The sequence below is a fragment of the Macrotis lagotis genome, chromosome 1 (genome assembly GCF_037893015.1).
Source record: "Macrotis lagotis isolate mMagLag1 chromosome 1, bilby.v1.9.chrom.fasta, whole genome shotgun sequence".
Taxonomy (NCBI): Eukaryota; Metazoa; Chordata; class Mammalia; order Peramelemorphia; family Peramelidae; genus Macrotis; species Macrotis lagotis.
The window spans coordinates 440527425-440554490 of NC_133658.1; the positions used below are offsets into that span (position 1 = coordinate 440527425).

Here is a 27066-nt window from a genome sequence, read left to right on the forward strand (position 1 = left end):
GTAAAAAAAATCCCCCCCCAAAAAAGAGAGATCAGAACCTGGACATAAAGGAGGAAAAAAACCTCTGCAAAGGCAAGGCCTGGACTGCATAGGCAACATTTTGAGGAACACAAGCCAGGGATCAAACTCCAGCTCCAGGAAAAAAAAAAAAAGCTTGGATCCATACTCCCTATACCGCAGGAGCAGAACTAAAACTAAGATGAACAAAAAAGTTAAAAGTGCTCATTACAGAAAACTATTTTATAGTCAAAGATGATAACAATCACATGTCTGAAGGAGAAAGTGAAAAATCACTCATAGGGGAAGTATCAAAACAGTCTATAATTGGACTTGATAACAATACAAACTTATCAAATAAACTGGACTCAAAAGCTCATCAAAGAGCTTAAAAAGAAATGTAAAAACCAAAGAAGAGAGGAAGAAAAATGGAAAAAAAGAAATTAATGTTATGCAGGAAAATTAGGATAAATTGACTAGATACAGGAGAGACAATCTATGAATCATCGGCCTACCAGAAAGCCTGGACCAAAAAAAAAAGAACCTGGCAAAGATCATGCAGGAAATTATAAGGGAAAACTGTCCAAATCTACTAGAGTAAGATAGCAATATAACCACTGAAAAAAATCCATAGAATCCCTCTGGAAAGAGATCCCAGGATAAAAACTCCAAGGACTGTAATAGCCAAATTCCAGAACCCTCAAATAAAGGAGAGAATATTGCAAGCAGCAAAAAGAAAACAATTCAAATACAAAGGAAACACAATCAGACTCACACAGGACCTATCAGCCTCAACACTTGAAGGATCAGAAGAGCTGGAATAGCATATTTCAGAGAGCAAAGGACCTGGGATTACAACCCAGAATATACTACTCTGCAAAATTCAGCAGACAGTGTTAGGGAAAAAGATGTATATTCAATGAAATAAGAGGACTTCCAGAATTTCTTGACACAAAGATCAGAAATGAACACAGAAATCAATCACCAAATAAACTGAAGAGTTGCATAAAAAAAGGTAAATGAAAAGGGAAAGAAAAAAAACAAAACAAAACAAATGTAGGTCAAGATCATCAAACTTCATACAACTCTAAAAAGGAAGATATAAGACTTCTAATTTTTTTTTTTTAGGCTTTTGCACGGCAAATGGGGCTAAGTGGCTTGCTAAAGGCCACACAGCTGGGTAATTATTATTAAGTATCTGAGGCCAGATCTGAACTCAGGCACTCTTGACTCCAGGGCGGTGTTCTATCCACTGTGACTGTGCCACCTAGCCGCCCCTAAGACTTCTAATTCTTTAGAACTCTACTTCTCTTAGGATAATTAAAGGGTAGAATATAATTGAAGAGAATGAACCTAATGGATATGGGTATAATTGGATCCTATCTCTCCATTGTAGAGGGTCCAAGATCACATCACTATGTCTGAGACAAAAAGCCCTGAAGAAAAGCAAGGGTGTTAACTTTAAAGTGCCTCATTAGCCTTTTACCCACTTTAAATCTAGCACTTTGTCTAATGAGGGAGTCACAAACTGCAAGATCCTGAGTCAGTGTCTCTGTAAATTATAATCATTTTTAAGGTTCTCAAGTGAGACCTCCAGAGCCTCCCAGGACTTAGAGATCTTTAAGATTCTTGTAGTTAGTTAGCTCTTGCCTCGTGGCCCTGGGACCGGCCAGTCCTGCTTCTGGAAAAGATGCCGAGGCCCAGAGGATTAAAGTGATGTGGCCAACCACAGCCTTTAAGTAGTCTCCAACCCCACCTGCAGTCGAGTAAATTTCCTGCTTTATCCCAGATTTAGTTTAGGCATGGCTCGTGGTCCCAAGAAACATCTAAAACGTGAAGCAGCTCCAAAATGCTGGATAAGTTAACAGGAGTATTTGCTCCAAGACCATCTCACAAGTTGAGAGAATGTCTCCCCCTCATCATCTTCCTGAGAAATAGGCTCAAGTATGCCCTCACTGGAGATGAAGTAAAGAAGATCTGCAAGCAGCGATTCATCAAGATTGATGGCAAGGTCTGCACTGATATCACATATCCTGCTGGTTTTATGGATGTCATTAGCATTGAGAAGACGGGAACATTTCTGTTTGGTATACAACACAAAGGGAAAGTTTGCTGTTCATCGTATCACAGCTGAGGAGGCTAAATACAAGTTATGCAAAGTGAGAAAAATCTTTGTGGGTATACCATCTGGTGACCCATGATGCCCCTACTATCTGTTATCCAGATCCCCTCATCAAAGTGAATGATACAGAGTTCAGATTGATTTAGAAGCTGGCAAAATCACTGATTTCATCAAGTTTGATACTGGAAACCTACGTATGGTGACTGGTGTAGCCAACTTGGGTCAAATTGGTGTGATTACAAATAGAGAAAAACATCCTGGCTCTTTTGATGTTGTTCATGTAAAATATGCCAAATGGCAATAGTTTTGTCACTAGGCTTTCAAACATTTTTTGTTACTGGCAAAGGTAATAAGCCTTGGATCTCTCTTCCCCGAGGAAAGGGTATCTGTCTTACAATTGCTGAGGAGATAAGAGATTCGCAGCTAAGCGGAGCAGTGGCTAAATGATTGCAAATCATAAGAGAATTTGTAGGTTTTCAATCAAATTAAGATTTTAAATGCAGTTTTTAACAAAAAATGATTATCCTACAAATATATAAATTACACCAAAAATAAGAATCTTAAACAGCTCATTTTTATAAAGTAAAATTAAATAAGCCATAATGCTTTTCTCTTCTTTCCTTGAATTAGAGTACTTTGGCTATGAATGTTGCATAAAATGGTGGAAGATGTACCTCTATTGGTTTTGCTTAACTTCTTTGTTAAATGGGAAGGCTCACTGTGATTGGAGGATGGGGAGAGGAATATTGCAAAATGGCTGATGTTAAAACAAAAGATATCAATAAAACTTATTAATAAAAAAAGATTCTTGTAATTAATTAGTTCAGGATTTGATTTAACCCTTGATTCACTTATCAAGGGGTTAAGTAAATACCTTGGGGATGGGGGGGAAGGGTGAAAGAAAATAGGCCTTGTTTCACTTAACATTCTTTTTTTTTTTAATTTTTTTTTGCAAGGCAAATGGGGTTAAAGTGGCTTGCCCAAGGCCAAACAGCTAGGTAATTATTAATTGTCTGAGGCCAGATTTGAACTCAGGTACTCCTGACTCCAGGGCCAGTGCTCTATCCACTGTACTACCCTGATCCTAGGGGGGAGGGGGGAGGGGGGTAATGTGTGAGAGAAAATAGGACTGGGCGGAGAGGAACAAATAGTTCAAGAAATTATATTGCTTTGGATAATACTTTGGTTCATGAGGAGGATTGAAAGACACTTGAAAAGGGGGTTAGGTAAAAAAAATGAATCTATAATTTGATGCAATTTGAGTCAATGCTGCTTATCAAGCAATAAAGCAAACAATCTGTGATGATTCCTTGAGAACTATATGAACTTATCAAGTAATCAAGTAATTAAACTATGATTGATGATAACTGAATAATAGTATTAGAGTGATAAATAACACCAAGGGAAGAGGCACAAAGTTTTATAATTTTAGAGAGAAAGAAGGGAGCATGTGAATGCTAAGTAAGATCTATTCAATAGATATAGCCTAGTGAGGGAATAAGATTCATTACCACTTGGGTTTAAAAAACCTAACCTAATCTACAGAGAGGGGGGGTGGGAATGGGAAAGGGGAAGCAGGGCCTGATAAAAGAGAAGATGAAGGTATAAGTGAAAATAAACTGAAAGTTAAATTTTTAAAAGAAAAGTCAAAGGGGAAAGGTAGTAAAATTTTGGTGAGGAGGAATAAGAGAAAAGGAAAGAGAAAAATATTAATGGAGAGATAGGATAGAGGAAAATACAGAATTATTACTCTTAACTGTAAATATGAATGAGATGAATTGTCTCAAAAAAAGGAAGCAGATAGAAGAATGGATTAAAAACCAGAAGCACATCTGAATTACAAGGAGACACAGACAGCAAAACTTTAATAATGGGAGACAGACCTCAATCTCCCTCTCTCAGAATTAGATAAATCTCAACAAGAAAATATACAAGAAGGAAGTTAAGAAGGTACATGAAATCTTAGAAAACTTCAATATGATAGACCTCTGGAGAAAACTTAGTGGGGATAGAAAAGAATATACCTTTTTCTCAACAATACATGGCATCTATACCAAAATTGACCATGTACTAGCACACAAAAACCTTATAATCAAATGCAGAAAGGCAAAAATAACAAATACACATTTCTCAGACCATGATGTAATAAAATTTACATGTAATAAAGGATCATAGAAAAATGAACCAAGAACTACTTGCAAATTAAATAACTTTATCTTAAATAATGAGTAGATCATAGAAATAATCATTAATTATAGCCAAGAAAATGATATTAATGAGACATCATATCAAAATTTATGGGAGGCAGCCAAGACAGTTTTGAGGAGAAAGTTCATATCTCTAAATGCCTATATGAATAAAATAGAGAAAGAGGAGATGGATTTGCAACTAAAAAGCTAGAAAAAAGAACAAATTAAATACCAAATTAAAAATTCTGAAAAATCAAAGGAGAGATTAATAAAATTAAAAGCAAGAAAAGTATTGATCTCATAAATTAAACTAAGAATTGTTTTATGAAAAAAAAACAGTAAAATAGACAAACCTTTGGTAGTTCTGATTTAAAAAAAGAAAGAAGATAACCAAATTACCAATATCAAAAATGAAAAGGGTTGGGCAGTTAGGTTCCACAGTGGTTACAGCATGAGCCCTGGAGTCAGGAGTACCCGAGTTCAAATCCGGCCTCAGATACTTAATAATTACCTAGCTGTGTGGCCTTGGGCAAGCCACTTAACTCCATTTGCCCTGCAAAAACCTAAAAAATAAATAAATAAATAAAGAGGTGAACTAACCGCCAATGGGGGGAAATTAAAGAGATAATGTGGAGTTACTTTGCTGAACTGAGTGAAATGGATGAATATTTACAAAAATATAAAGTGCCTAGATTAACAGAAATAAAATACTTAACCCCATTTTCAGAAAAAGAAACTGAAGAAAATATCAATAAACTCCCTAAGAAAAAAGCCTCTAGGTAGATGGATTTACAAGTGAATTCTACCAAACATTTAAGGAACAATTAAATTCCTATTCTACATAAATTAGTTTTAAAAATAGGAGAGGAAAGAGTTCTGCTAAACTCCTTTTATGACAACAACACAGTGCTGATACCTAAACCAGGAAGAACCAAAATAGACAAAAAAAATTATAGACCAATCTCCCTAATGAACAGTGATGCAAAAATCTCAAATAAAATTTTAGCAATGAGACCATAGCAAGTTATTACTAGGACAATATAGCATGATTAGGTTGGATTTATACCAAGGATGCATAAAACATTCAACATAATTAAATACAATCAATAGCAACACCAACAGAAATTAAATGATTATCTCAACAGATGCTGAAAAAGCTTTGATAAAATACAACATTCATTACTATTAAAAACATTAGAAAGTTTAGAAAGAAATGGCTTTTTCCTTAAAATAATAAATAGTATCTAATTAAAACTATCATCAAATATTATATGTAATGGGAATTAAACCCGGAGCATTTCCCGTAAAATCAGGGGTAAAACAAGAATGCCCATTATCACCATTACCATTCAATATAGCATTAGAAAGGCTAGCTGTAGCAATAAAAAGAAATCGAAGGAATTCAAATTGGCAATAAGGAAGCAAAACTTTCACTCTTTTCAGATTATATACCTAGAGAACCCAAGAAAATCATCTAAAAAACTCCTTGAAACAATTAACAAATTCAGTAAAGTAGCAGGATATAAAATAAACCCACATAAATCATCAGCATTTCTTTATATGAATAACAAAGCCCAAGAGCAAGAGTTATAAAGAGATCTATTTAAAACAGCTATAGACAACATTAAATACCTGGGAATCTACTCCCCACAAAACACCCAGAAACTGTATGAGCACAATTATAAAGCCCATCTCACTCCAATAAAATCAGATCTAAATCATTGGAAAAATGTCAAATGCTCATGGTTAGGTTGAGCTAATATAGTGAAAATGACAATTCTATACAAATTAAATTACTTAATCAGTGCCATGCCAATTAAACTACCAAATAACAACTTTCCCAAGCTAGAAAAAGTAGTAACAAAATTCATCTGGAACCACATATGGATAAGAATAGCAAAGGAACTGATGAAAAAAAAAACCGTAAAGGAAGGAGGTCTAGCTCTACCAGGTTTAAAACTATACCATAAAGCAGCAGTCATCAAAACTCCCTGGTATTAGTGAAGAAATAAGAGTAATGGATCAGTGGATTAGGATAAGTTTAAAAGAAACTGGAGTAAATGACTACTGCAATCTACCATTTGACAAACCCAAAGACATCAGACTCTGGGATAAGAACTCACTACTTGACAAAAATTATCATAGGCACAGACCTACATCTCACAAGAAATTGTTGGGAAAACTGGAAAATAGTATGGCAAAAACTAGGCATAGATCCACATTTCACACCCTATAACAAATTAAGATCAAAATGGGTACATAGACATAAAGAGTGATACCACAGATAAATTAATAGACTAAAAAATACTCTATCAGATCTATGGAAAGGTGATAAATTCATGAAGAAACAAGAGCATATTATAAATCATAAAATGAATGATTTTGACTATATTAAATTTAAAAGTTTTTGCACTGATAAAATCAATGCTGCCAAAATTATTATTTTTCATTCTAATGACCGTGCCTTGGTCACATAAGATGATCTAAAATTTCATCACTGTATGGAGATCAAGACTTTTAGTGAAGTTACTATTCATACTTCCTTTTTTCTCCCTCTTTAAAAAATTTAATATTTTACACTGTTACATGTAAAGACAACTTTTAATATTCATTTTTAAAAATTGAGTTCCAAATTTTCTGTCTCCCTCCCTTGTCCCTAAAACAGTTAGCAATTTGATATAGTTTGTATTTGTACAATCATGAAAAACATATTTACATCTTAGTCATTTTGTGAAAGATGACACAAACTTAAAAAAGAAGAAACACAGAAAGTGAAAAAGAGTATACTCTGATCTGCCTTCATATTGCAATAGTTCTTTCTCTGGAGTTGGGTAGCATTTTTCATCATGAGTCCTTTGAAACTCTCTTGTCCAGTTTCTTAATAAAAGTGTAACAGAATTGAAGAAAAAAACTGGAAAATGTTAAGAAATGAATGGTGAATTCTCAGAAACAATAACAAAAGATGTGTAAAGCAAGGACATTCTTGGAATATTCCAGATATCTGAAAAATATTTCAGTTTAAAAAGCAATGAAAGAAACTTCTCTGGTATTGAATCTAAACAATAAGGTAGAACTGGCTGTTGAATTATAGTTGATGGACTTGGGAGGAACTAACCAAACTGGCTTAGAGTTCAAGAAATATAAAGTAGAACATGAAGCACAGTCTTTAGACTTCATCCTAGGGCTTCAAAGATTTCAGAGAAAAGATAAGAATTCATGCCATTTCAGAAAAGGAAAAGAAGTTCAAAAGGGATAAGGGATTTTTAAGAAGAAAATTCTGACAATGGAAACAAATGATTATGAACAAGAAACAGGAAGGAATTATAGAGATACTGATATAGTAGCTGTCCTGAATTAAGCCTGTAAAAGATTTTATAAAAGATCAAAATAAGAGCAGATAATAAAGGCTAAGTAGAAAAGAAAGGTTTATAAAAAGTACAAGGTCAGATGAGAAAAATATACCTGAAAAAATATGCAATGAAACAAAAACCAAGAAAATACTTGTAAAAATCTCCACAGCTATAAAAAGGGAATAATACCTCACAGGGACTTGTGAGGATCAAATGAGAAAATAATAACAATGTGCTAAACCCAGTGTCTAGGATGTAATTCCTATGCAAATACAATTTCTTCTTTATTTTTTAATTGTAAATTCATCCTTCTCACCATTATCATTAAATATTTATTACGTGACAATAAGGGAGAAAGGTGAGATACACAAAGGTTAAGTGACTTGCCAAAGGTCACAAAGTTAGTTAAGTGGCCAAGGTAGGATCTGAGCTTAGATTTTCTTGATGGTCAAGTTCAGTGCCCTTTCTGCCATGATGCTTCTCCTCTTGTTGATTCTTCAATTTTTATATTTCATGCAAAATTCATTTGTCTTCCTTTGTTTATATAAGATTGCAAAGGATTTATAGGAAATAGATGGTTATCTATAAAAATACAAAACATTCAAATTAAGAAAAAAAGAAATAAAGTTAAAACGAAAGGGAAGGAAAAGCTGTATATAATGAACTCTAGTAAACATTTAAAAATAATTCTTATGCTATATATCATTCTCAAAAGTTAACACTATTGAAATTCATTTTTGAGAACAAAATGGTCTTTATGATTAGACAAAGGAGATAAAGTAGAAAATTAAACAATATTAAAACATTTTAAATAAAATATTAACAAAGAGACAATAGCTAAGAGCTTAAAAAGTTATTTATTGTGATCAAGTGCTACTTATATCAGAAATATAAGAAAATTTCAATATTAGGAAAATAAGGAGCCTAATTAATCACAGTTGCAACAAAAATGTCAAAACTGAGATCAGATTAACAAAATACAATTTAATTTGCCAGAAGTATTATAAAGTTGTCCATCTCTTTTGACAAAGCAATATCACTAGATCTGCATTTCAGAAATTAAAAAAAGAAAAGGTATCTGTGAATGAGAGAAAGGACCTATTTGTATAAAAATATTGGCAGCAGCTTCTTTCCTAGTAGAAAACTGGAAATTGAGGGGTAAACCCATCAGTTGGGAGTAGCTGAACAAATTGTGATATATGACTGTAATGGAATAATATAGTATTCCATGTAGCACAAGAGAGTATTGTAAAATGACAAGCAAGCTGATTTCAGAAAAAGGGGGATACACTTACATAAACTGATGCAGTGAAGTGAGCAGAACTAGAAGACAATAATACTGTGTGCAGATCAGCTGTGAATGATTTAGCATTGTATTTTCAGCAATACAATGATCCAAGATAATTACAAAGGACTTTTGATGGAAAATGCAATCCACATCCAGAAAATGAACTTATCGTCTGTGAATACAGGTTGAAGGATACTATTTTTTAACTTTATTTTTTTATGGTTTTTTTGTCTATTATTTTCTTTCAGAAAATGACTAATACAGAACTGTTTTGCATGGCTGCACATGTATATCCTATATCAAATTGCTTACTGTCTCAGGAGAAGGGGAAAAATTTGGAAATTAAAAATATTTTTTTAAAAGGAATGTTAAAAATTATCTTGAGGGGCAGCTAGAGTGAGGATTTCAAAAAGTATCTTTACTTGTCAATGGGGAAAATGTCACTTTTTATAATTTAATTTTAAAAATGTAACATTCATGTTAAAAGTATATCGTGTCTTGTAAGAAACTGAAATTATGACTGTTCAAAAAAACCAAAGGCTCACCAACTTCATGGTTAAATTTTCAGCAAAAACTGCTGGAAAAAGGAAAAATAGATTGGTAGAAATTAGGCTTACTTTGATACCTCTAACCATATTTCCTAATAAACTCTAAAGAGTTCTTTATCAAACAAAGGCTAAAGAGCATGAAAGGAGGTCATAGGTAATTTCAATTACATATCACTGAGAAGGTTTTGCACAAACAAAATTAAGACAGTTAAATTAATTAGGGAATAGTTAAATAAGAAAAAAACTTGTCAAATTTCTCTGATAAAGGACTGACTTCTAAGATACATAGGCAACTGTCACAAACAGGTAACAGCCTTTACCCGTAGATATAAATAGCAAGTTTTCAAAAGAAGGGCAAGAGGCAAGCAATCACATGAAAAAAAAATGTTTCACAATACAGATTATATAAGAATGATGGTTAAAACAATCCTTACATTCCAATTGATTCCCATCAGACTGGCAAAGATGAAAGAAAGGAAAAATGAAAACTGCTAGGTCTGTGAGAGGGCAGGATGATGAAACACTGGTGATAGAGTTGTGAAGGACTCCAAGTGTATGTCTTTTTGGGGTTTTTTTTTGCAAGACAAGGAGGTTAAGTGACTTGCCCAAGGTCACAGAGCTAGGTAATTATTAAGTGTCTGAGGCCACATTTGAATTCAGGTCCTCCTGACTTCAGGGCCAGTACTCTATCCATTGTGCCGCCTAGCTGCCCCCAGTGCAATATTTCTTAACTGCATACCTGTAATCTTTGCAACTAGAGTGGCTAAAAATTGTGCTTGAACTAAGGAGTTCTAAGTTGCAGTATGGTTAAAATTGACTGGATGTCTGCATCATGTCCAGAACTAATATGGTCAGCTTCCAGACATAGAAGGGCTATCAGGCTGCCTAAAAGAGGGCTAAAAAGCCTCAAGTTGAATAAAAAAGCAAATCAAAGCATAACAAAAGCTATCTATCCATCTGAAAGCTGTTATGTGCTAAAAGTCCACTTGCACCTATCACTGGTATCTGTCAAACCCCAGATTTCAAGCTCACTTACCAGTGTAATATCTCTGGAGGCTGCTGCAGCACTCATATGTAAGCTTGGCTGTCGGACTGAACTGCTGCAGTCTAGGGCACGGGCAAAAGTACCAACAGACCTGAAAGAAATGAGGTTTTAACCCATGAATTTTCTGTGAACAGTAAAGAGTAATCCCAAGAAAATGTCACATAATTTCCAATAATCATACCTAGACTGAACCCATTCCTGATAGTTTTTCTCATGACGAATAATGACATCAAAGTTGAATTCATGTCTATTACCAACTGTATACTTTTTTTTTGGTTTTTTTGTAAGGCAAACAGGGTTAAGTGGCTTGCCCAAGGCCACACGGCTAGGTAATTATTAAGTGTCTGAGACCGGATTTGAACCCAGGTACTCCTGACCCCAGGGCCGGTGCTTTATCCACTACGCCACCTAGGAACTGTATACTTTTAAAAAAAGTACCTTTTGTTCTCTAAGCTTCAATTCCCTCTGCTATACATTCCTCAGAGTGTCTATAAAAACTGGGTTTTCTTACCCAGATTAATGATATAACAAAAAATATTTGTCAAAAAAATAGTTCATGGCTGCCATATCATCAAGCTGTATGATCTTGTCTGACTAGTGTCATTCTATATAGTACCTCAAACTCCTCTTGCACAAAGCTACAAGCTTTTAATATTCCTTTCTACATTGCCATAAGCTTTAATTCCTATAATTCTCTTCATTACAGGATAAAGAGAAAAGGCTTTGTAAAATGTATGGCTCAAGGGGCAGCTAGGTGGCATAGTGGATAAAGCACCGGCCCTGGGGTCAGGAGTACCTGGGTTCAAAACCGGTCAATGACGCCTTGGGCAAGCCACTTAACCCTTGCAAAAAACAAACAAACCTAAAAAAATGTATGGATCCATACATATAAATTATAACACGATAGTGAACCAAGAATTTACTATTTAGAATGAAACTGGAAGCTAGTGGAAAGAAGCTAGATGGCAGAGAGAAGCCAGGCACCATCCTAAGGTCTCTTGGATTTCCCTCATAACTAATATGAATCAAGTCCCTTAACAGAATTCAAATCCATAAAATTCAGAAACAGCAAAGGAAAAGAACACTTACTCACAAAATCTGTTTCAGGGGAATGTGGGTGGGCTGGGGGCAAAGGGCAGAGAGCCAGTGCAGGGGTGGCAGGACGAGATTCGGGACTAACCTGAGATCAGCCATGGAAGCTTTAGTTTTTTAAGTAGCTGGGAGAGCTCCATCATGGCAGCTGGACATCAACCTGGTCAGCTCTGCTGGCCTGGGAGACCAGTGATGTGTGGCTGTATTTTTAAAGGAAGACCCTGTGTTTCCAGTGTAATCCCCCCACCCCATCCCTGTGGGAAAAAGGGATTCTTCCCAGAACAAACACATTCACAAACCCAAGCCCCCCCCCCCCCCCAAGTGTGGGCAGCAGATCTCTCTCAGTAGAATAAGGAGATTAACTACATATCCTGAGGGTCCAGCCCACATTGTACTAGGCTAATCCTGCTACCCCCCCCCCCACCTCCACCCTAGGGAGTGGGCAGAAAATTAAGGTCACAGACACTCCAGAGAAAGCCTAGCAATCCCTACTGGCCAGCCCACTTAGAGTTACTAAATTCAGTGAGCAAAGCCTCTAAGGATATTTAACACCAAAAGTCTGTGAACCAGCCCCTCCCCCAACATGAATTAAGGCCAGTGGAAAGGGGGAGACCACTGAAAGCTACCTCAAAAACAAAGACCCTAACTCAGTGAGATCTAGAACTTCTGAGAATATGAATTAGTATCCATTTAAGAAGGATTTCTATAAGAAGTCAGGAAGGAGTTAAAAAAATCAATTGATGGGGAATAGCTTAGCAAACTGTGATATATGTATGTCATGGAACACTATTATTCTATTAGAAACCACGAGGGATGGGAATTCAGGGAAGCCTGGAGGGATTTGCATAAACTGATGCTGAGCAAGGTGAACAGAACCAGAAAAACACTGTACACCCTAACAGCAACATGGGGGTGATGATCAACCTTAATGGACTTGCTCATTACTTCAGTGCAACAATCAGGGACAATTTTAGGCTGTCTGCAATGGAGAATATCATCTGTATCCAGATAAATAGCTGTGGAGTTTGAACAAATTTCAAGGACTATTCCCTTTAATTTAGAAAAAGGAAACATATCTTATTGTCTGATCTTGTTATCTCTTATACTTTATGTTTCTTCTTTAAGGGTGTGCTTTCTCTCTCATCACATTCAATTTGGATCAATGTATACCATGGAAAACAAAGTAAAACTGACAAACTGCCTTTTGTGAGGGGTGGGGGGAGGCAAGTAAGATTGGGGAAAAATTTGTAAAACTCAAAATAAATAAAATCTTAAAAAAAAATCAATTGAAAAAATTGGGAAAACCAAGAAAAAACTCACAACACCTTGCAAGAGAAAATTAACACTCTGAAATAAGAAAAAAATCCTTGAAAAATACAATTGGGCAAAACCACAATTGGGCAAATGGAAAACTCCTTCAAAAATAGAATGACCGGGGTGGCTGGGTGGTGCAGTGGATAGAGCACTGGCCCTGGAGTCAGGAGTACCTGAATTCAAATCTGGCCTCAGACACTTAATAATTACCTAGTTGTATGGCCTTGGGCAAGCCAGTTAACCCCACTGCCTTGCAAAAAAAAAAAAAAAAAAAAAACAACTAAAAAAAAATAGAAATGACCAATTGGAAAAGGAGTTGTAAAAGATAAAAGAATACACTTCTCTAAAAAAAAAAAAAATGAAATTCATGGAAACTAATGAAATCACGAGACAAATAAGACTGTTAAACAAAACAAAAAAGTTGAAAAAATAGAAGAAAACATAAAATACCTCACCTGCAAAACTACAGACCTAGAGAATAGATCCTAGAGAGACAACTTAAGAATCACTGGGCTTCCTGAATCAATATTTCACGATCTTTTTAAGAAAATTGCCCAGGTATCATGGAACCAGAGGGAAAAATAGTTATTGAAAGAATACAAGGATCCCATCCAGAAAGGGATCTCAAAATAAAAACACTAAGGAATATTGTGGCCAAATTCCAGAACAATCAGATAAAAGAGAAAATCCTGCAAGCAGCCAGAAAGAAACAATTTAGATACCAAGGAGCCACAGAAAGGATTTCACAGGATCTGGCTGCATCAATATTAAAGGATCGAAGGGCCTGGAATGCGATATTCCAAAGAGCAAAGCAGCTTGCAATACAGCAAGAATTCACTATCCTGCAAAACTGAACCTTCTCTTCCAGGGGAAAGGATGGACATTTAACAAAATAGGAGACTTCCAACTTTTCCTGACGAAAAGACCAAAGCTAAATAGAAATATCTGGACTTCAAACAGGAGATTCAAGGGACACATGAAAAGGTAAAAAAGGAAAAGAAAAAAATATACTATACAATAAAATGAAACTGGCTATATATCCCCATCTGGGAGAAAGATTCTTATAACTCTTGAGAATTTATTAGAGAGAATATACTTAGCCAGAAGTGATGGACACTCATCACTTGTCTGTGACTTAGAATGATTTAAAAACAATATCTCCTTAAAAAGGGGGGACAATAAAGAGACAGGAAGATGGAGGAGAATGGGGTAAATCATATTACACAAAGGACCTATTGCAATAGAAGGGAAGAAGGGAGGAGGTGAGATACCTGAATCTTAGTACTCTCATCAGATTTGGCTTAAAGGTAACAAACACTCAGTTAAGAAACTCATTTTACCTTTCAAGTATTAAAAGGGGAAAGGGGGAGGGAAGGGTAAAGAGGAACTCATAGAAGGAAGGGAAGAAAGAAGGGGCAAAGGGGAAAGGTAGGGAAGGGGGTTGATATATAAGGAGGCAAACATACTGAAGGAGGTGGTATTCAGAAGTAAAATACTGGGGAATATGGATAAAGTGAAAAAAGGGGAAAACGCATACAGAGGGAAGATAGGAGAGAGAAGCTGAATGAGTTACAGAAGACATAGATAGCAAAACTCTACTGGTGGGAGACTTCAACCTCCCTCTCTCAGATTTAGATAAATCTAACCATAAAATAAAAAAGTAAGTTAAGGAGGTAAATAGAATGATAGAAAAGCTAGACATGATAGACCTTTGGAGAAAAATTGAATGGGGATAAAAAGGAATGTACTTTTTTTTCCTTATCTACGACTTTTGAAGAATATAAGCCTAGTAAAACGGTCTCTAGTACTAACAAAATGTTATGAACATTATAGTCATTTTATGTGCATAATTTCAAGTTTATTAACAAAAGGGTTGTACCATTTTATTGTTCCACCAACAACGTATTAGCATGATTAACTTTCCAAAACCCTCCAATACTGACTGTAGATATATTTTATCATTTTTCCCAATGGGGAGAATATGTGGTGAAACCTCAGAGCTGTTTTGGTCTGCATATTCTTTATTATTAGTAATGTGGACCATTTTTTATGTGATTCTGAATACTTTGCAGTTATTCTCAAAAATGTTCATGTCTTTTCATCATTTCCCCATTATATTGATGTTGTTCAGTTGAATCTGACATTTTGTGATCCCATGGACATAGCACACCAAGCCCTTGCATCCTCTCTCTAAATCTGTCCAAATTCATGGCTGTTGTTTCCATGACATTATCTGCTCATTTCATCCTCTGATATCTTTTCTGCCTTCAATTTTTCCTAAAATCAAGGTCTTTTCTAATATCTTCTCATTATGTGAACACAGTATTTAAGCTTGAATTAATTTAAGTATTGATTGATTTGACTTCTTTTCCTCCAAGGGACTCTCAAATCTCCCATAACACAATTAGAAAGCATTGGAAAGCTTCTCCTCTACTCCAACAGTCAAAAGTAATACAAAGCTATTTAAAAAAAAACATAGATTTTTCTATATAGACTTTTGTTAGCAAGATGACTTCCTGTTAGTATGTTATCCATATCTGGAATAGTTTCCTTCTGAGAAGCAAACACCTTTAAATTTCACAGTTGCAGTTTTTAACATACTGCTTCCATTTCTTCTTCCTTTATTTGCCAGAAAGTGAGTTTTCCACTCTTTTTTCACCTTCATCAAAAGCCTTAATTCTTTTTCATTTTCTGCCATCAGAGTAGTAATGATCTGTATACCTGAGATTATGAATATTTTTTCAGCAATCTTAATCTTTTCATTCACCTAGCTAGGCATTTTACATGATCTACTCTGAATTAAGTTTTACTCTTTTCCCAATCTTAAACTTTTGCTTCTTGGCTTTCACACAGGTTTCTTAGAAAACAAGTAGGATGAGCTCATACTATCATCTCTTTGAGGATTTGTCACCTTTTACTGTATTCCACACAGTCAAAGGCCTTTGAGCAGTCAGGAAGTAGATATTTTTTGCAACTTAATTGCTTTCTCCATAATCCAGCAAGTGTTGGCAATTTGGTCACTAGGTTCTTTTGCTTCTTTGAAAATCAGAGTGATCCTCTTGTAATTCATGGTTTATACATTGTTCGAACCTAACTTGAAAAATATTAAGAATAATTTTGCTGGCAAAAGAAATGAGTAGATTTGTTCAGTAATTCAGTAATTCTTTGGCATTGCCTTCCTTTAAGATTGGGACAAAAATAGCTATTTCGAATCCAGTGGCTTCTGTTTTTTTCCCAAATTTGCTAGCATATTGAATGTAGCACTTTAACAGCATCATCATTTAGGATTTTTAATAAGTCAACTGGAATTCTAATACTTCCATTAGTCTTAGAAATGATAAGATGTTTCTTGCTTAGTTTTTTAATGTATTTTTATTTTAAAGTTAAGTACAAAGAAAAAAAATTCCATGTGCAAGAAAAACATAAAATTCTCAATGCAAAGCAATAAATTTCCATTTTAAAAAATCCTAAATAATAAATACTACACCTTGTGTCCACAACTGTTGATCTTATTTTTGCTTTCTTGTAGGTTTTCTTGTTTTGTGCTGTGTACTGTTTCCAAATATATACATACCTGAAAACATACACATAGATATCTATGTATACATATATTCATAGATATCTATTTGGTTTGTGTGTATATATTTTTTGATAAAATTTCCTGAAATAATCCCCCCAACTTCTCTAATTTACTTCTTGCTACTTTACCTTTCTATCAATTAACCTAAAGTCCTACCACCACCCTAATTCACCTTTTCTATATCCCATCCCCATTTATCTACATTTTTTTAAGGTTTTTTGCAAGGCAAATGGGGTTAAGTGGCTTACCCAAGGCCACACAGCTAGTAATTGTTAAGTGTCTGAGACTGAATTTGAACCCAGGTACTCCTGACTCCAGGGCAGGTGCTTTATCCACTGCACCACCTAGCTGGCCCTCTACATATCCTTTTAAAGACTCTCTTATTGGGGCGCCCCTCTACATATCCTTTTAAAGATTCTCTTATTGGGGCAGCTAGGTGGCACAGTGGATAAAGCACCAGCCCTGGAGTCAGGAGTACCTGGGTTCAAATCCGGTCTCAGGGTCTCAGACACTTAACAATTACCTAGCTGTGTGGCCTTGGACAAGACACTTAACCTCATTTGCCTTGCAAATACCTAAAAATAAAAAAAGACTCTTATTCCCTCACCCTCTCAGTACCCCCCCATGACCTCATTTTTTTTTTGTAAGGCAGTTAGAATTAAGTTATGTGCCCAGGGTCATACAGTTAGTGTTATGTATCTTAAGATTTGAACTAAGGTCTTCCTGACCCATGGGCTGGTGCTCCATTCATTCCATTGCCTAGCTGTTCCCTCTCCTCTTATTTTTTTATGGATTTACAAGGCTTTTATACTCTTCTATCCATACACACACACACACACACACACACACACACACACACACACACACACGTTATTTCCTATCCAGATTTCCAGAACTAAGTCTCCTTCCCTATCTCATTCCTCTGCATCATTCACATCTCATTTGTATAACTTTTTAAAAAAATTTTTTCCTGCAATATTTTATTTTTAAGAATCCTAGCCTACTCAGTACTATCTCAATCTTTATTTCAAATTACTTAATTACTAACTACAATCTTGGACATATGGTTTAAATTTCTATATAAACAAATTGCCCTAATTGAGTCCCTTGTCTTTTGATTTTTACCTTTTATTTTTCTTAGTGCTTTTATGTCAAATTTTCTATCAAGTTTAGGTCCTTTTGCAACAACATCTTTAAAGTCGAGCAACTCATTTTTTTTGTTCAGAATTATGCTTAACTTTGCTGGGTATATTATTGGTCACAATCCCAGTTCAGAAGTATTCCAAGACCTGTAGTTTTTTAATGGAACTGCTGCTAGGTCTTCTGTATTTCTAACTGTGACTCCTGTACATTTAAATTTATTTTTGCTTGTTGCTCTTAACATTTTCTCCTTACCCTGAGGATTTTGGAATTTAGCTATGATATTCCTGTCAGGTTGCCTCCTAGGATTCCTTTATAAGAGATAACTGATAAATTTTTTAAATTTCTATTTTCCCTCTTGTTCTAACACTTTATGACAATTTTCTTTCAGTCATTTCTTGTATTAAGATTCTTTTTTTGATCATAGTTTTCAGGTAGTCTATTACTATGTTTTCTCTCTTCTTAGATCAGTTGTTTTTCTTATGAGGTATTTAAGATTCTCTTCTAGTTTTTCATTCTTTCTATTTTATTATTTCTTGGTCTCTTATTTCACCGACTTCCCCTTGTCTAATTCAATTTTCAAAGTAATTTTCTTTCCTTAAGATTCTGGATTTTTTCCCAGGTAGCTTACTTTCTCTTCATAATTTTATTATTTTCCTTTTTAGTTTTGCCTCAGTCTTTCTTATTTGATTTTTAAAGCCTTTTTGAGGTATTTTAGCCATTTGATATTACTTTTGGGGCTAAGAAAGGCTTTTTTGGCTTTAATATCTTCCTCTGAAGACAAACCCCAGTCTTCATTTCCATAGTAACTGTTGATGGTTCTTTCTCCTTTGCCTGCTCATGAAAAAAATTTTAGTAGCTTATTTTGATATTCACCTGTAGGCCAGCTGCCTCTGGAGTTTTGTGCTGGGCCCAATGTCTGCACCCCTTTCCCCTCATCCAAACACACAGCTGTGACCCATCCTTACATCATACTGGAAATGATCTTACTTCCTGAGAACTCCTCCAGAAGCTTCACTTGGAACTAAGGCCAAGAACTCAATTCTCCTTTAAATGTCCATTCATCAGTATCCCTGAACTTACTTGGTAAATACTGGTTCCTTCTTGCCCAAGACATCTCAGGCAACACAGCTGGTTTATGTTCTCTTAACAGCAAGGGTTCCTTACTCCCTACTATATTTGAGGTTAGACTTCCCAAGGTTGAGGGGAAGGCTAGCTTTCAACTCAACTGCCCTTAGGGCTCATATCTTTGTTCCAGGGAGCTAGCCTGGAACTGTTTATATTTAGTAAAGTTTGATCCTGGGATCTTTGTATCTCCTCTGGTTATCCCAGGAGAATCATCAATTTGTCCCAATTTATTTTTGACATTCTAGGTTCACTCTGGGGTGCTTTTTAAACTTGCTTTTGGAGGAATCTGGAAAGCTTAAAATTTTCTGACCTATGCCATCTTCCCAGGATCCTCTCTTGTATAGTTTTGTATATTCATGTCATGTCTTCTTAATCTTTTCTGCTTCAGTTAAATCCCTGACATTTTTGTCTTTTATTGCTTACATGATAAAAAATAAATGTAATGTTTATATTATCATCTTTTATCAATTTGCCTATATTTGTTAATATTATTTAGAGGTTATGGATACCAAACTCATTTTAGAGAAATGTGATATGAAGATGAGATTTCTTCATTTGACTACCTCCCTTCTTATCAGACAGGCATTAATACTGCCATCTGTGCTGAAACTTCTCAGGTTCAAGTAATCAAAGTTATCTATTTATCTTTTGAAACTGCTTCTGTCTTATGTTTGGTTAAAAATATATACCCAAGGGGTGGCTAGGTGGTGCAGTGGATAGAGCACTGGCCCTGGAGTCAGTAGTACTTGAGTTCAAATCTGACCCTCACACACTTAATAATTATCTAGCTGTGTGGCCTTGGGCAAGCCACTTAACCCCATTTGCCTTGCAAAAACCTAAAAAAAAAAAGAAAAAGAAAAATATATACCCAAAAAGGTATATTATGTTTTCATTTTGATTTGCTTATATTATGATATTATGGTCATATACCCATTTAGAATGTGTTATGAAATATGTATGGTATATGTATGTATTTATATCTACAGCTATATCTATCTATCTATATCTATCTGTATGTATGCATGTATGTATATATGTATGTATGTATACATGTGTATCTATAGGAATCCTAAATCAAATAGGAAGTCGTTTTGTTTTTTTTTTAGGTTTTTGCAAGGCAAATGGGGTTAAGTGGTTTACCCAAGGCCACACAGCTAGGTAATTATTAAGTGTCTGAGACCGCATTCCAACCCAGGTACTCCTGACTCCAAGGCCAGTGCTTTATCCACTACACAACCTAGCCACCCCTTAAGTTATATTGTTATTGCCTAGCTCAGAGCAGCAAATAAATATTTTTCCAGTTATTTTGGCTTTTCTATAAATCTTTACACAGCATTTTTAAATTGAATCCATATTAAAAAAGACTGTGTTTTGGGAAGTGCATTCAAACCTAGATGTTTTATGTACTTTGTGATTAATTTGTGGTTTCTTGTCTTTTGATATATTTTTAAGGAATTTTTTAATCCGCCAACTTTAATGATGACACAATCTTTAATGAAAACCTCAATTGATTTCACAGAGTTTTCCAAGTATACCAGCAAGCAAAGATAGGTTTATCTCCTCTTTATCCATCTTTACTATTTTAATTCTTGTCTTATTGGCGATTTATATTTCTAGACCTAAATCAAATAATAGTGAGAGGGGGTTATCCTTATTTTATTCCCCTAAGTATTGTAAAAATAACCTACTGTGTTTCCATTGCATATGTAAGTTGCTTCTCTGTCTTTATTGTGTATAACTTTTAGTATGTGTTGTGTTGTCAAAAGCTTTTTTGGCATCAACTAAGATAATCTTGTGGTTTTGGATTTTTTTAAAAATAATTACATTGATTGTTTTCATAATAATGAACTATCATTTGCATCCTTGGACACAAATTCCATTTGGGTCATAATAATTTCTTGGATAATTCACTGTAATCTACTTGAAAGAATTTTGGAAAAATTTGTCAACATTCACTAATGACAGTGGCCCATAGTTCTCAATCCATTATTTCATTTGTCCCTTGTTTAGGTATCAAAACTATGTTTCACTAAAGAATTTTTCTAGGGTACTTTCTCAATATTTGAGAATAATTTATGAAGTATAGGTACATACTGTTCCTTAAAAGTTTGACAGAGAATCCTATGAATTCATCACAACCAACATTTTTTTTACTTTAGTAGTTCCTTGCTAGAAGATCTATTTCCATTTTTTGAGAAAGGTTATTTAAAATCCCTATCTGGACTTCTAGTATATTAGGCATTTTATATATTTTAAGATTTTTCTCAAATTCTCGTGTTTAGTTTTGTTACCATATAACTATGCCTGATAATTTTAATTTCTGGTTTTGCTGTGATTCTACCAGCTCATTTGGAATTTTATTTTATTTATTTATTTTTTTAGGTTTTTACATGACAAATGGGGTTAAGTGGCTTGCCCAAGGCCACACAGCTAGTAATTGTTAAGTGTCTGAGACTGGATTTGAACCCAGGTACTCCTGACTCCAGGACCAGTGCTCTATCCACTGTGCCACCTAGCTGCCCCCCTTTTGACTTCTTTTTAATCTAATTAGATAGTCTTCCAATTTTTTCTTTTCAAAGAACCAGTTTAGTTTTATCATTTCTATTCTTTCTTGCTTCCTTTGCCCTTTCAAAGCTATGTAAATATACATCCAGTTCATCAATCTTCTCTTTTTTCCATTTTGTTAATGTATGGTTATTAAGGATATGATTCATTCCTAGGACTTCTTTAGTTGCATTTCAGAAATTTGGGGATGCTATTTCATCAATATTATTTTCTTTTATATTATTAATTTTTTCTATAATTTATCCTCTGTCTCACTTATTCTTTAAGATTTCCTTGCTAAGGTTCTATTTGGGTGTGTATCTTTTCTATGTGATGACTGAATCCAGAACAATTTATTTTCTTCTCAAATATGTCTGTAAAGGATATATTTATTCCTAACTTGTTACTATTGTTTGTATTACCTCTGTGCTCTAATGGCTAATTTTTGTAAAATTTCCATGTAATGATAATAAATACATATGTTCATCTGCAATCTCATTTAGAAGATGCTATGTCTTTAAAACTCATTTCTCTAAAAATGTGTTTAGTTCCTAAGTTTCCCATTTGTTTATCTGTTAAACTTATACAAAACAGATACAGAAAAACTGAAGTCTCATGTCACAAGAAGATAGGATTTACCCAATTTAGTTTACTTTTACACTGAGCCTCATTCTCAGAACAATGCCAATTATTGTCAGTGCCAGAGAGGTCACTATCCCTTTGCATGGTCTCTCCCACTCATTGATACCTGTGTTGCTTACCCTCCTCCTCATTTGTGTTACACTCAGGAGTTCCAACTCCCATCTTGACAAGGCAAGTAGATTTTATAGGAAACAAATCCCCTAGGCCTTATCCAGTGTAAGGCCTTCAACCTTTAACTACAGGGACACTCATCAGTGGAACTTCCTACCACCTCCAAAGTAAGGCCTCCTTACTTGTCTTGTCCCCTTCATTCTCTCCCTTTCCACTTCATCGAGTGTCTGGTTAGATTCCAAAATGTAATTCTTCTCTAATTCAGTGCTCCTCTTCCCACCTTTCCTGTACCTTCCTCCTCCCATGTCTAATGCAGTGTCACCAAAAAACAAAACAAAACAAAACATTTAGATATAGGCAAAGTATCACTAGGTTCCATCAGTGATAATCCCTGTCTCCTTGGTGTATCTATAAAAAGTTTTATTGGTCTTTTAGTTATTCTTTTATTTGCTGTCTGCATTTATTCACTCTATGGTTGTTTGGGGTGTTCAAAAAACAAATAATCTGTTCAGTTATGGTTGTATTTTTTTTTTTTAGGTTTTTGCAAGGCAAATGGGGTTAAGTGGGTTGCCCAAGGCCACACAGCTAGGTAATCATTAAGTGTCTGAGACCGGATTTGAACCCAGGTACTCCTGACTCCAAGGTTGGTGCTTTATCCACAGTGCCACCTAGCCGCCCCCCGGTTGTCTTTCTAAAAAAATATTCAAATCCTTCATTATTGTTGAGGGTTTATCTTTTTAGCCTAATCTGCTATGGCTGACTAAGATTTACAGGGCAGGACATCCTAGGCTGTATCAGCACTCTTTGGAACATATTTTTCCACTCCGTTTTTTTGAGTAGGTGTGGAAGTGCAGTGTTATTCAATGTCTTTTGCTTTGTATTCAAATGTATTTTTCTTCTGATGGCTAGTAGAACTTGTTTCTCAACTGAATTGTTAAATTTAATCACTATGTGTCTTGGGAGTATACAATCTTGGGCTGTTTATTTTAAGTCAATTTGTTAATTCTTTCAACAGGGATTTTAATTTTCTGTTTGTTTTTCTGGGATACCTATGATCAAAGCAAACATTTCCTATTAATATTATTATTCTCTGCTTCTCCTCTTCTAGATTGTCTTTTACTTTCATATATTTGAGTTCCTCACATTTTTCTATATTTCTCATTTGTTTTATAAATCACTAAAGAACATGGTTCCATGTACTCAAATCCCACAGGGTCCTTCAATTCATCAAATATTGAGTTATTGTTCTTTAATTTGCAGTATTCCTAGCTTCTTGGACTCATTTACCAGATCATGGAGGCCATAATTCCTTCTGCTGCTATTGTATTTCTTATTTTTAATGTATTATTTTATTTTAAACTTAAATACAAAGGAAAAAAATCTGCCATGTTCACAGCAAAACATGAGAGAATTCATAAGCAATAAATTTCCATTTCATGAAAGTCTATATAATTAAATACTACACATTATGTTCAAAACTGTCCATCTCTTCTTTTACTTCCTTGTAGATTTTCTTCTCTTCTCTGCAGGAGAGTTTACTTTTCCCCAGCCCTATGGCTACAGTTAAGTAAGGATATATACTTAGACATGTATACACACAGTTCTACATACTCACATAAACACCCATAAATCCACTCATATGGATGCATTTTCAAGAATCCCTCCCTCCCCCTATACACCCTTCATATACTTTCTTATCCTATTCTCTCACTCAAGTACTCAGGTACTTTCCCTATCCACACTCCTAATTTCTTTCAATAATTTCTCTCTCTCTCTCTCTCTCTCTCTCTCTCTCTCTCTCTCTCTCTCTCTCTCTCTCTCTCTCTCCATGTTCCCACTGTATTTCTTATTAATTTATCTATTTATGTTCACAAGGCCTTTGAGATTTCTTCTTCTTAAAATCTTTGGTATTTTGAGACAGTTCCTGCCATTTTTCTTATTGCTCACTTCTTGTCTCCCTTTAATTGTGTGGTTTCCTTTGGAATTGATCCTAGCAATTTACATAGTTCTAGACTGGGTTTTGGCCCTAACTGAATTCTGAATGCTTGGAACTGATGCTGGATGGATGCCAGAACTGATGCTAGATTGATGCCAAACTCTTTCATCAAGCTAGGTGAAGCACAGCACAGCAGTCTCTCCACCCCCAGCCCACCAGAATCCTCAACTGGTAATTTTCCTCTGTTTTTCAGTTGTCTGGTCTAACCCAGGCAATTCAATATTGTTTTTGTAAGGCAATGGGGTTAAGGGACTTGCCCAAAGTCACACAGCTAGTTAAGTGTCAAATGTCTGAGTCTAGATTTGAACTCAGGTCTTTCTGATTCCAAAGTTGGTGCTCTATGCACTGCACCACCTATCCGCCCCCAATTCAGAACCCATTTTCCTTGACACTTGTTTCATCTGACTGACTTTTATTCCTGTAGGAGTATGGCCAAATTGATTGTCAAGATTCAAGCAAATTTCCACAGGGAAAAAAGAAAGAAGGGAAATGGGAAGGACTAAGGGACTAAGGTAAAGGAGTGGGTTTTGATGTAAGCCTGTTGTATCTTTAGGTATACTATGGTAACAGAGTGTGCTGAGGTCAGACTCAGTGAGTGGTAGTTACTTGAGCTTTGAGGGTTTTATTTTTAATCTTATTTTGGATTCTGTGTGTCCAAGACCAAAGAAACTGTTGAAGTTGCTTTGTCTTTGGTGCACAATCTCTGTTTCGGAGTGTTCTGAGAGACTGTTGGGGACCAAAGAGAATGATCACCATCATTATTGTTGCTGTTACCTGTAAGTGGATTCTTTCTCTAAAGGATAATTAATTTTTCCTAAAACCAAAAATCAAGCATTATCTGTAAAGGGGATAAAGTAAGAAGCTATTCAGGAAAGCATGGATGGTATTATCACTAATACTATCAATAATGATGTAGAAATACAAATTATAGCTTTAAGATAAGAAATAGAAATTGAAGGAATAAGGAGAATCTGCAAAGAAGAAAGGAAAACTATCACTTTTGTGCACATAATATAACAAAGAACCACAAACATCAACTTGAGCAAAGTTGAAAGAATATAAAATAAATTAATACAAATCATCTCCATTTCTATATATTAACAACAAAATTAAGGAGGAAAAGACATAAAGAGAAATTTCATTTAAAATAACTATAGATAGGGGTGGCTAGGTAACACAGTGGATAGAGCATTGGCCCTGGATTCAGGAGTACCTGAGTTCAAATCCGGCCTCAGACACTTAATAATCACCTAGCTGTGTGGCCTTGGGCAAGTCACTTAAGCCCACTGCCTTGCCAAAAAAACAACTAAAAAAAACAACAACAACTAAAATAACTATAGATAGTAGAAAATATTTGAGAATCTATCCACAAGGATACACACAAGAACTATATGAAGAACTGCAGATAAAGAGCTATAATTACAACTCCAGAAAAAGAAAGGTCCAAATAAATGGAGAAGTATTGTTAATGGGAAGGTCAAGTCAATATAATGAAAATGACAATAAAACCTAAATTAATTTATATTTTCAGTACAATACCAACTGAACTATTGAAGAATAACTTTACAATGCTAGAAAAATATAAAAATTCATGTGAAAGATGAATGTCAAGAATATCAAAGGAATCAATAAAAAAAGGAAGGAAGGGTATCAGATCACTATACTACAAAAATATAATCATCAAAATAATTTGGTACTGGAAGGAAAAAGAAAGATCAGTAAAAAAAGTATTCTAAATGGATATATGATTTGATCATAAAGGATGACACCATAAATGAATCAGTAGAAGATGAAAGAAATTATCTGTCAAATCTATTGAAAGGGGTTAAGAGTTCATTACCAAACAAACAAGAGACAGGTTCACAGGAGGCAAAACAGATAATTTTCATTTCATATTTTTGCACAAACAAAATTAAAGCAATTAAAACAAAAAAGTAGAAAGCCAGTTAATATCTTTGTCAAAATCTTCTCTGATGAAGAACTCATTTCTATGTTAGTGAACTGAGCCAACTTTAAAAGAAAGAATAGCATTTCTCAATTGGTAAATGGTCAAAGGAATAGGCAGTATATATGGGAAGAAATCAATACTATCAATAATCATATGAACAAATGACCTAAATAACTGTTAAGTGGAGAAATGTAAAAAAAAAACTCTGATGCACTACTTAATATCCATTAGACTTGGTAAAGATGACAGAAAAGAAAAAGATAAATACTGGAAGAACCGTGGTAAAATAGGAAATAAGAATGTACTGGTGTTGTGAAATGGTACAACCATTCTGGAAAGTCATTTGAACCCATGTTAAAATACTATTAAATTGTGACTAGCAATACCATGATTATTTCTATAGCCCAAGAAGATCAACATAAAAGGAAAAAAGACACATGTACAAAAACCATTCTTAGCAGTTCTTTTTTTGGGTAATGGTTGTGTCAGCTGGGGAATGGTTGAATATTTTATATTATATAAATGTGGTGGAATACTACTGAGCTCTAAGAAACAAATTTTTTTTTTTAAGGTTTTTGCAAGGCAAATGGGGTTAAGTGGCTTGCCCAAGGCCACACAGCTAGGTAATTAGGTGTCTGAGACCGGATTTGAACCCAGGTACTCCTGACTCCAGGGCCGGTGCTTTATCCACTACGCCACCTAGCCGCCCCAAGAAACAAATTCTAAGAGATGAAAAGGAGGAAATAATATGTCATGTATTTGGAAGAGCAAGCAGATCAGTTTGGACCACAGAAATTATCAAGGTGAGCAGTAAAATGCTCTTGGAAAGACTGACTAATGCTAGATAAATGCTCCAAAGGAATAGGGAGCAACTGAGATTCTTGAATAAGGAACAAATTATTTTTGTGGTTGTGTGGAATATAGATTGGAGAAAGAGAAATAAGAACCAGCATGGCCACTCAAATTTCCTCCCATCTTCTAGCATTCACTAAGACCTCCTTCCCTCTTGATGACGTTGCATCTGTACTAATC

General features: G+C 35.0%; 1 protein-coding gene across 8 annotated transcripts in view; it reads right to left on the reverse strand.

Moving 5' to 3' along the window:
- MTA1 (metastasis associated 1) overlaps positions 1–27066 on the reverse strand; it is a 225085-nt gene that overhangs the window by 63576 nt on the left and 134443 nt on the right. For all 8 annotated transcript variants that reach the window (XM_074213317.1, XM_074213313.1, XM_074213312.1 and 5 more), the window contains one exon: positions 10531–10630. In XM_074213317.1, the coding sequence (XP_074069418.1) occupies positions 10531–10630 (100 nt within the window). The remainder of the gene's footprint in view (positions 1–10530; positions 10631–27066) is intronic.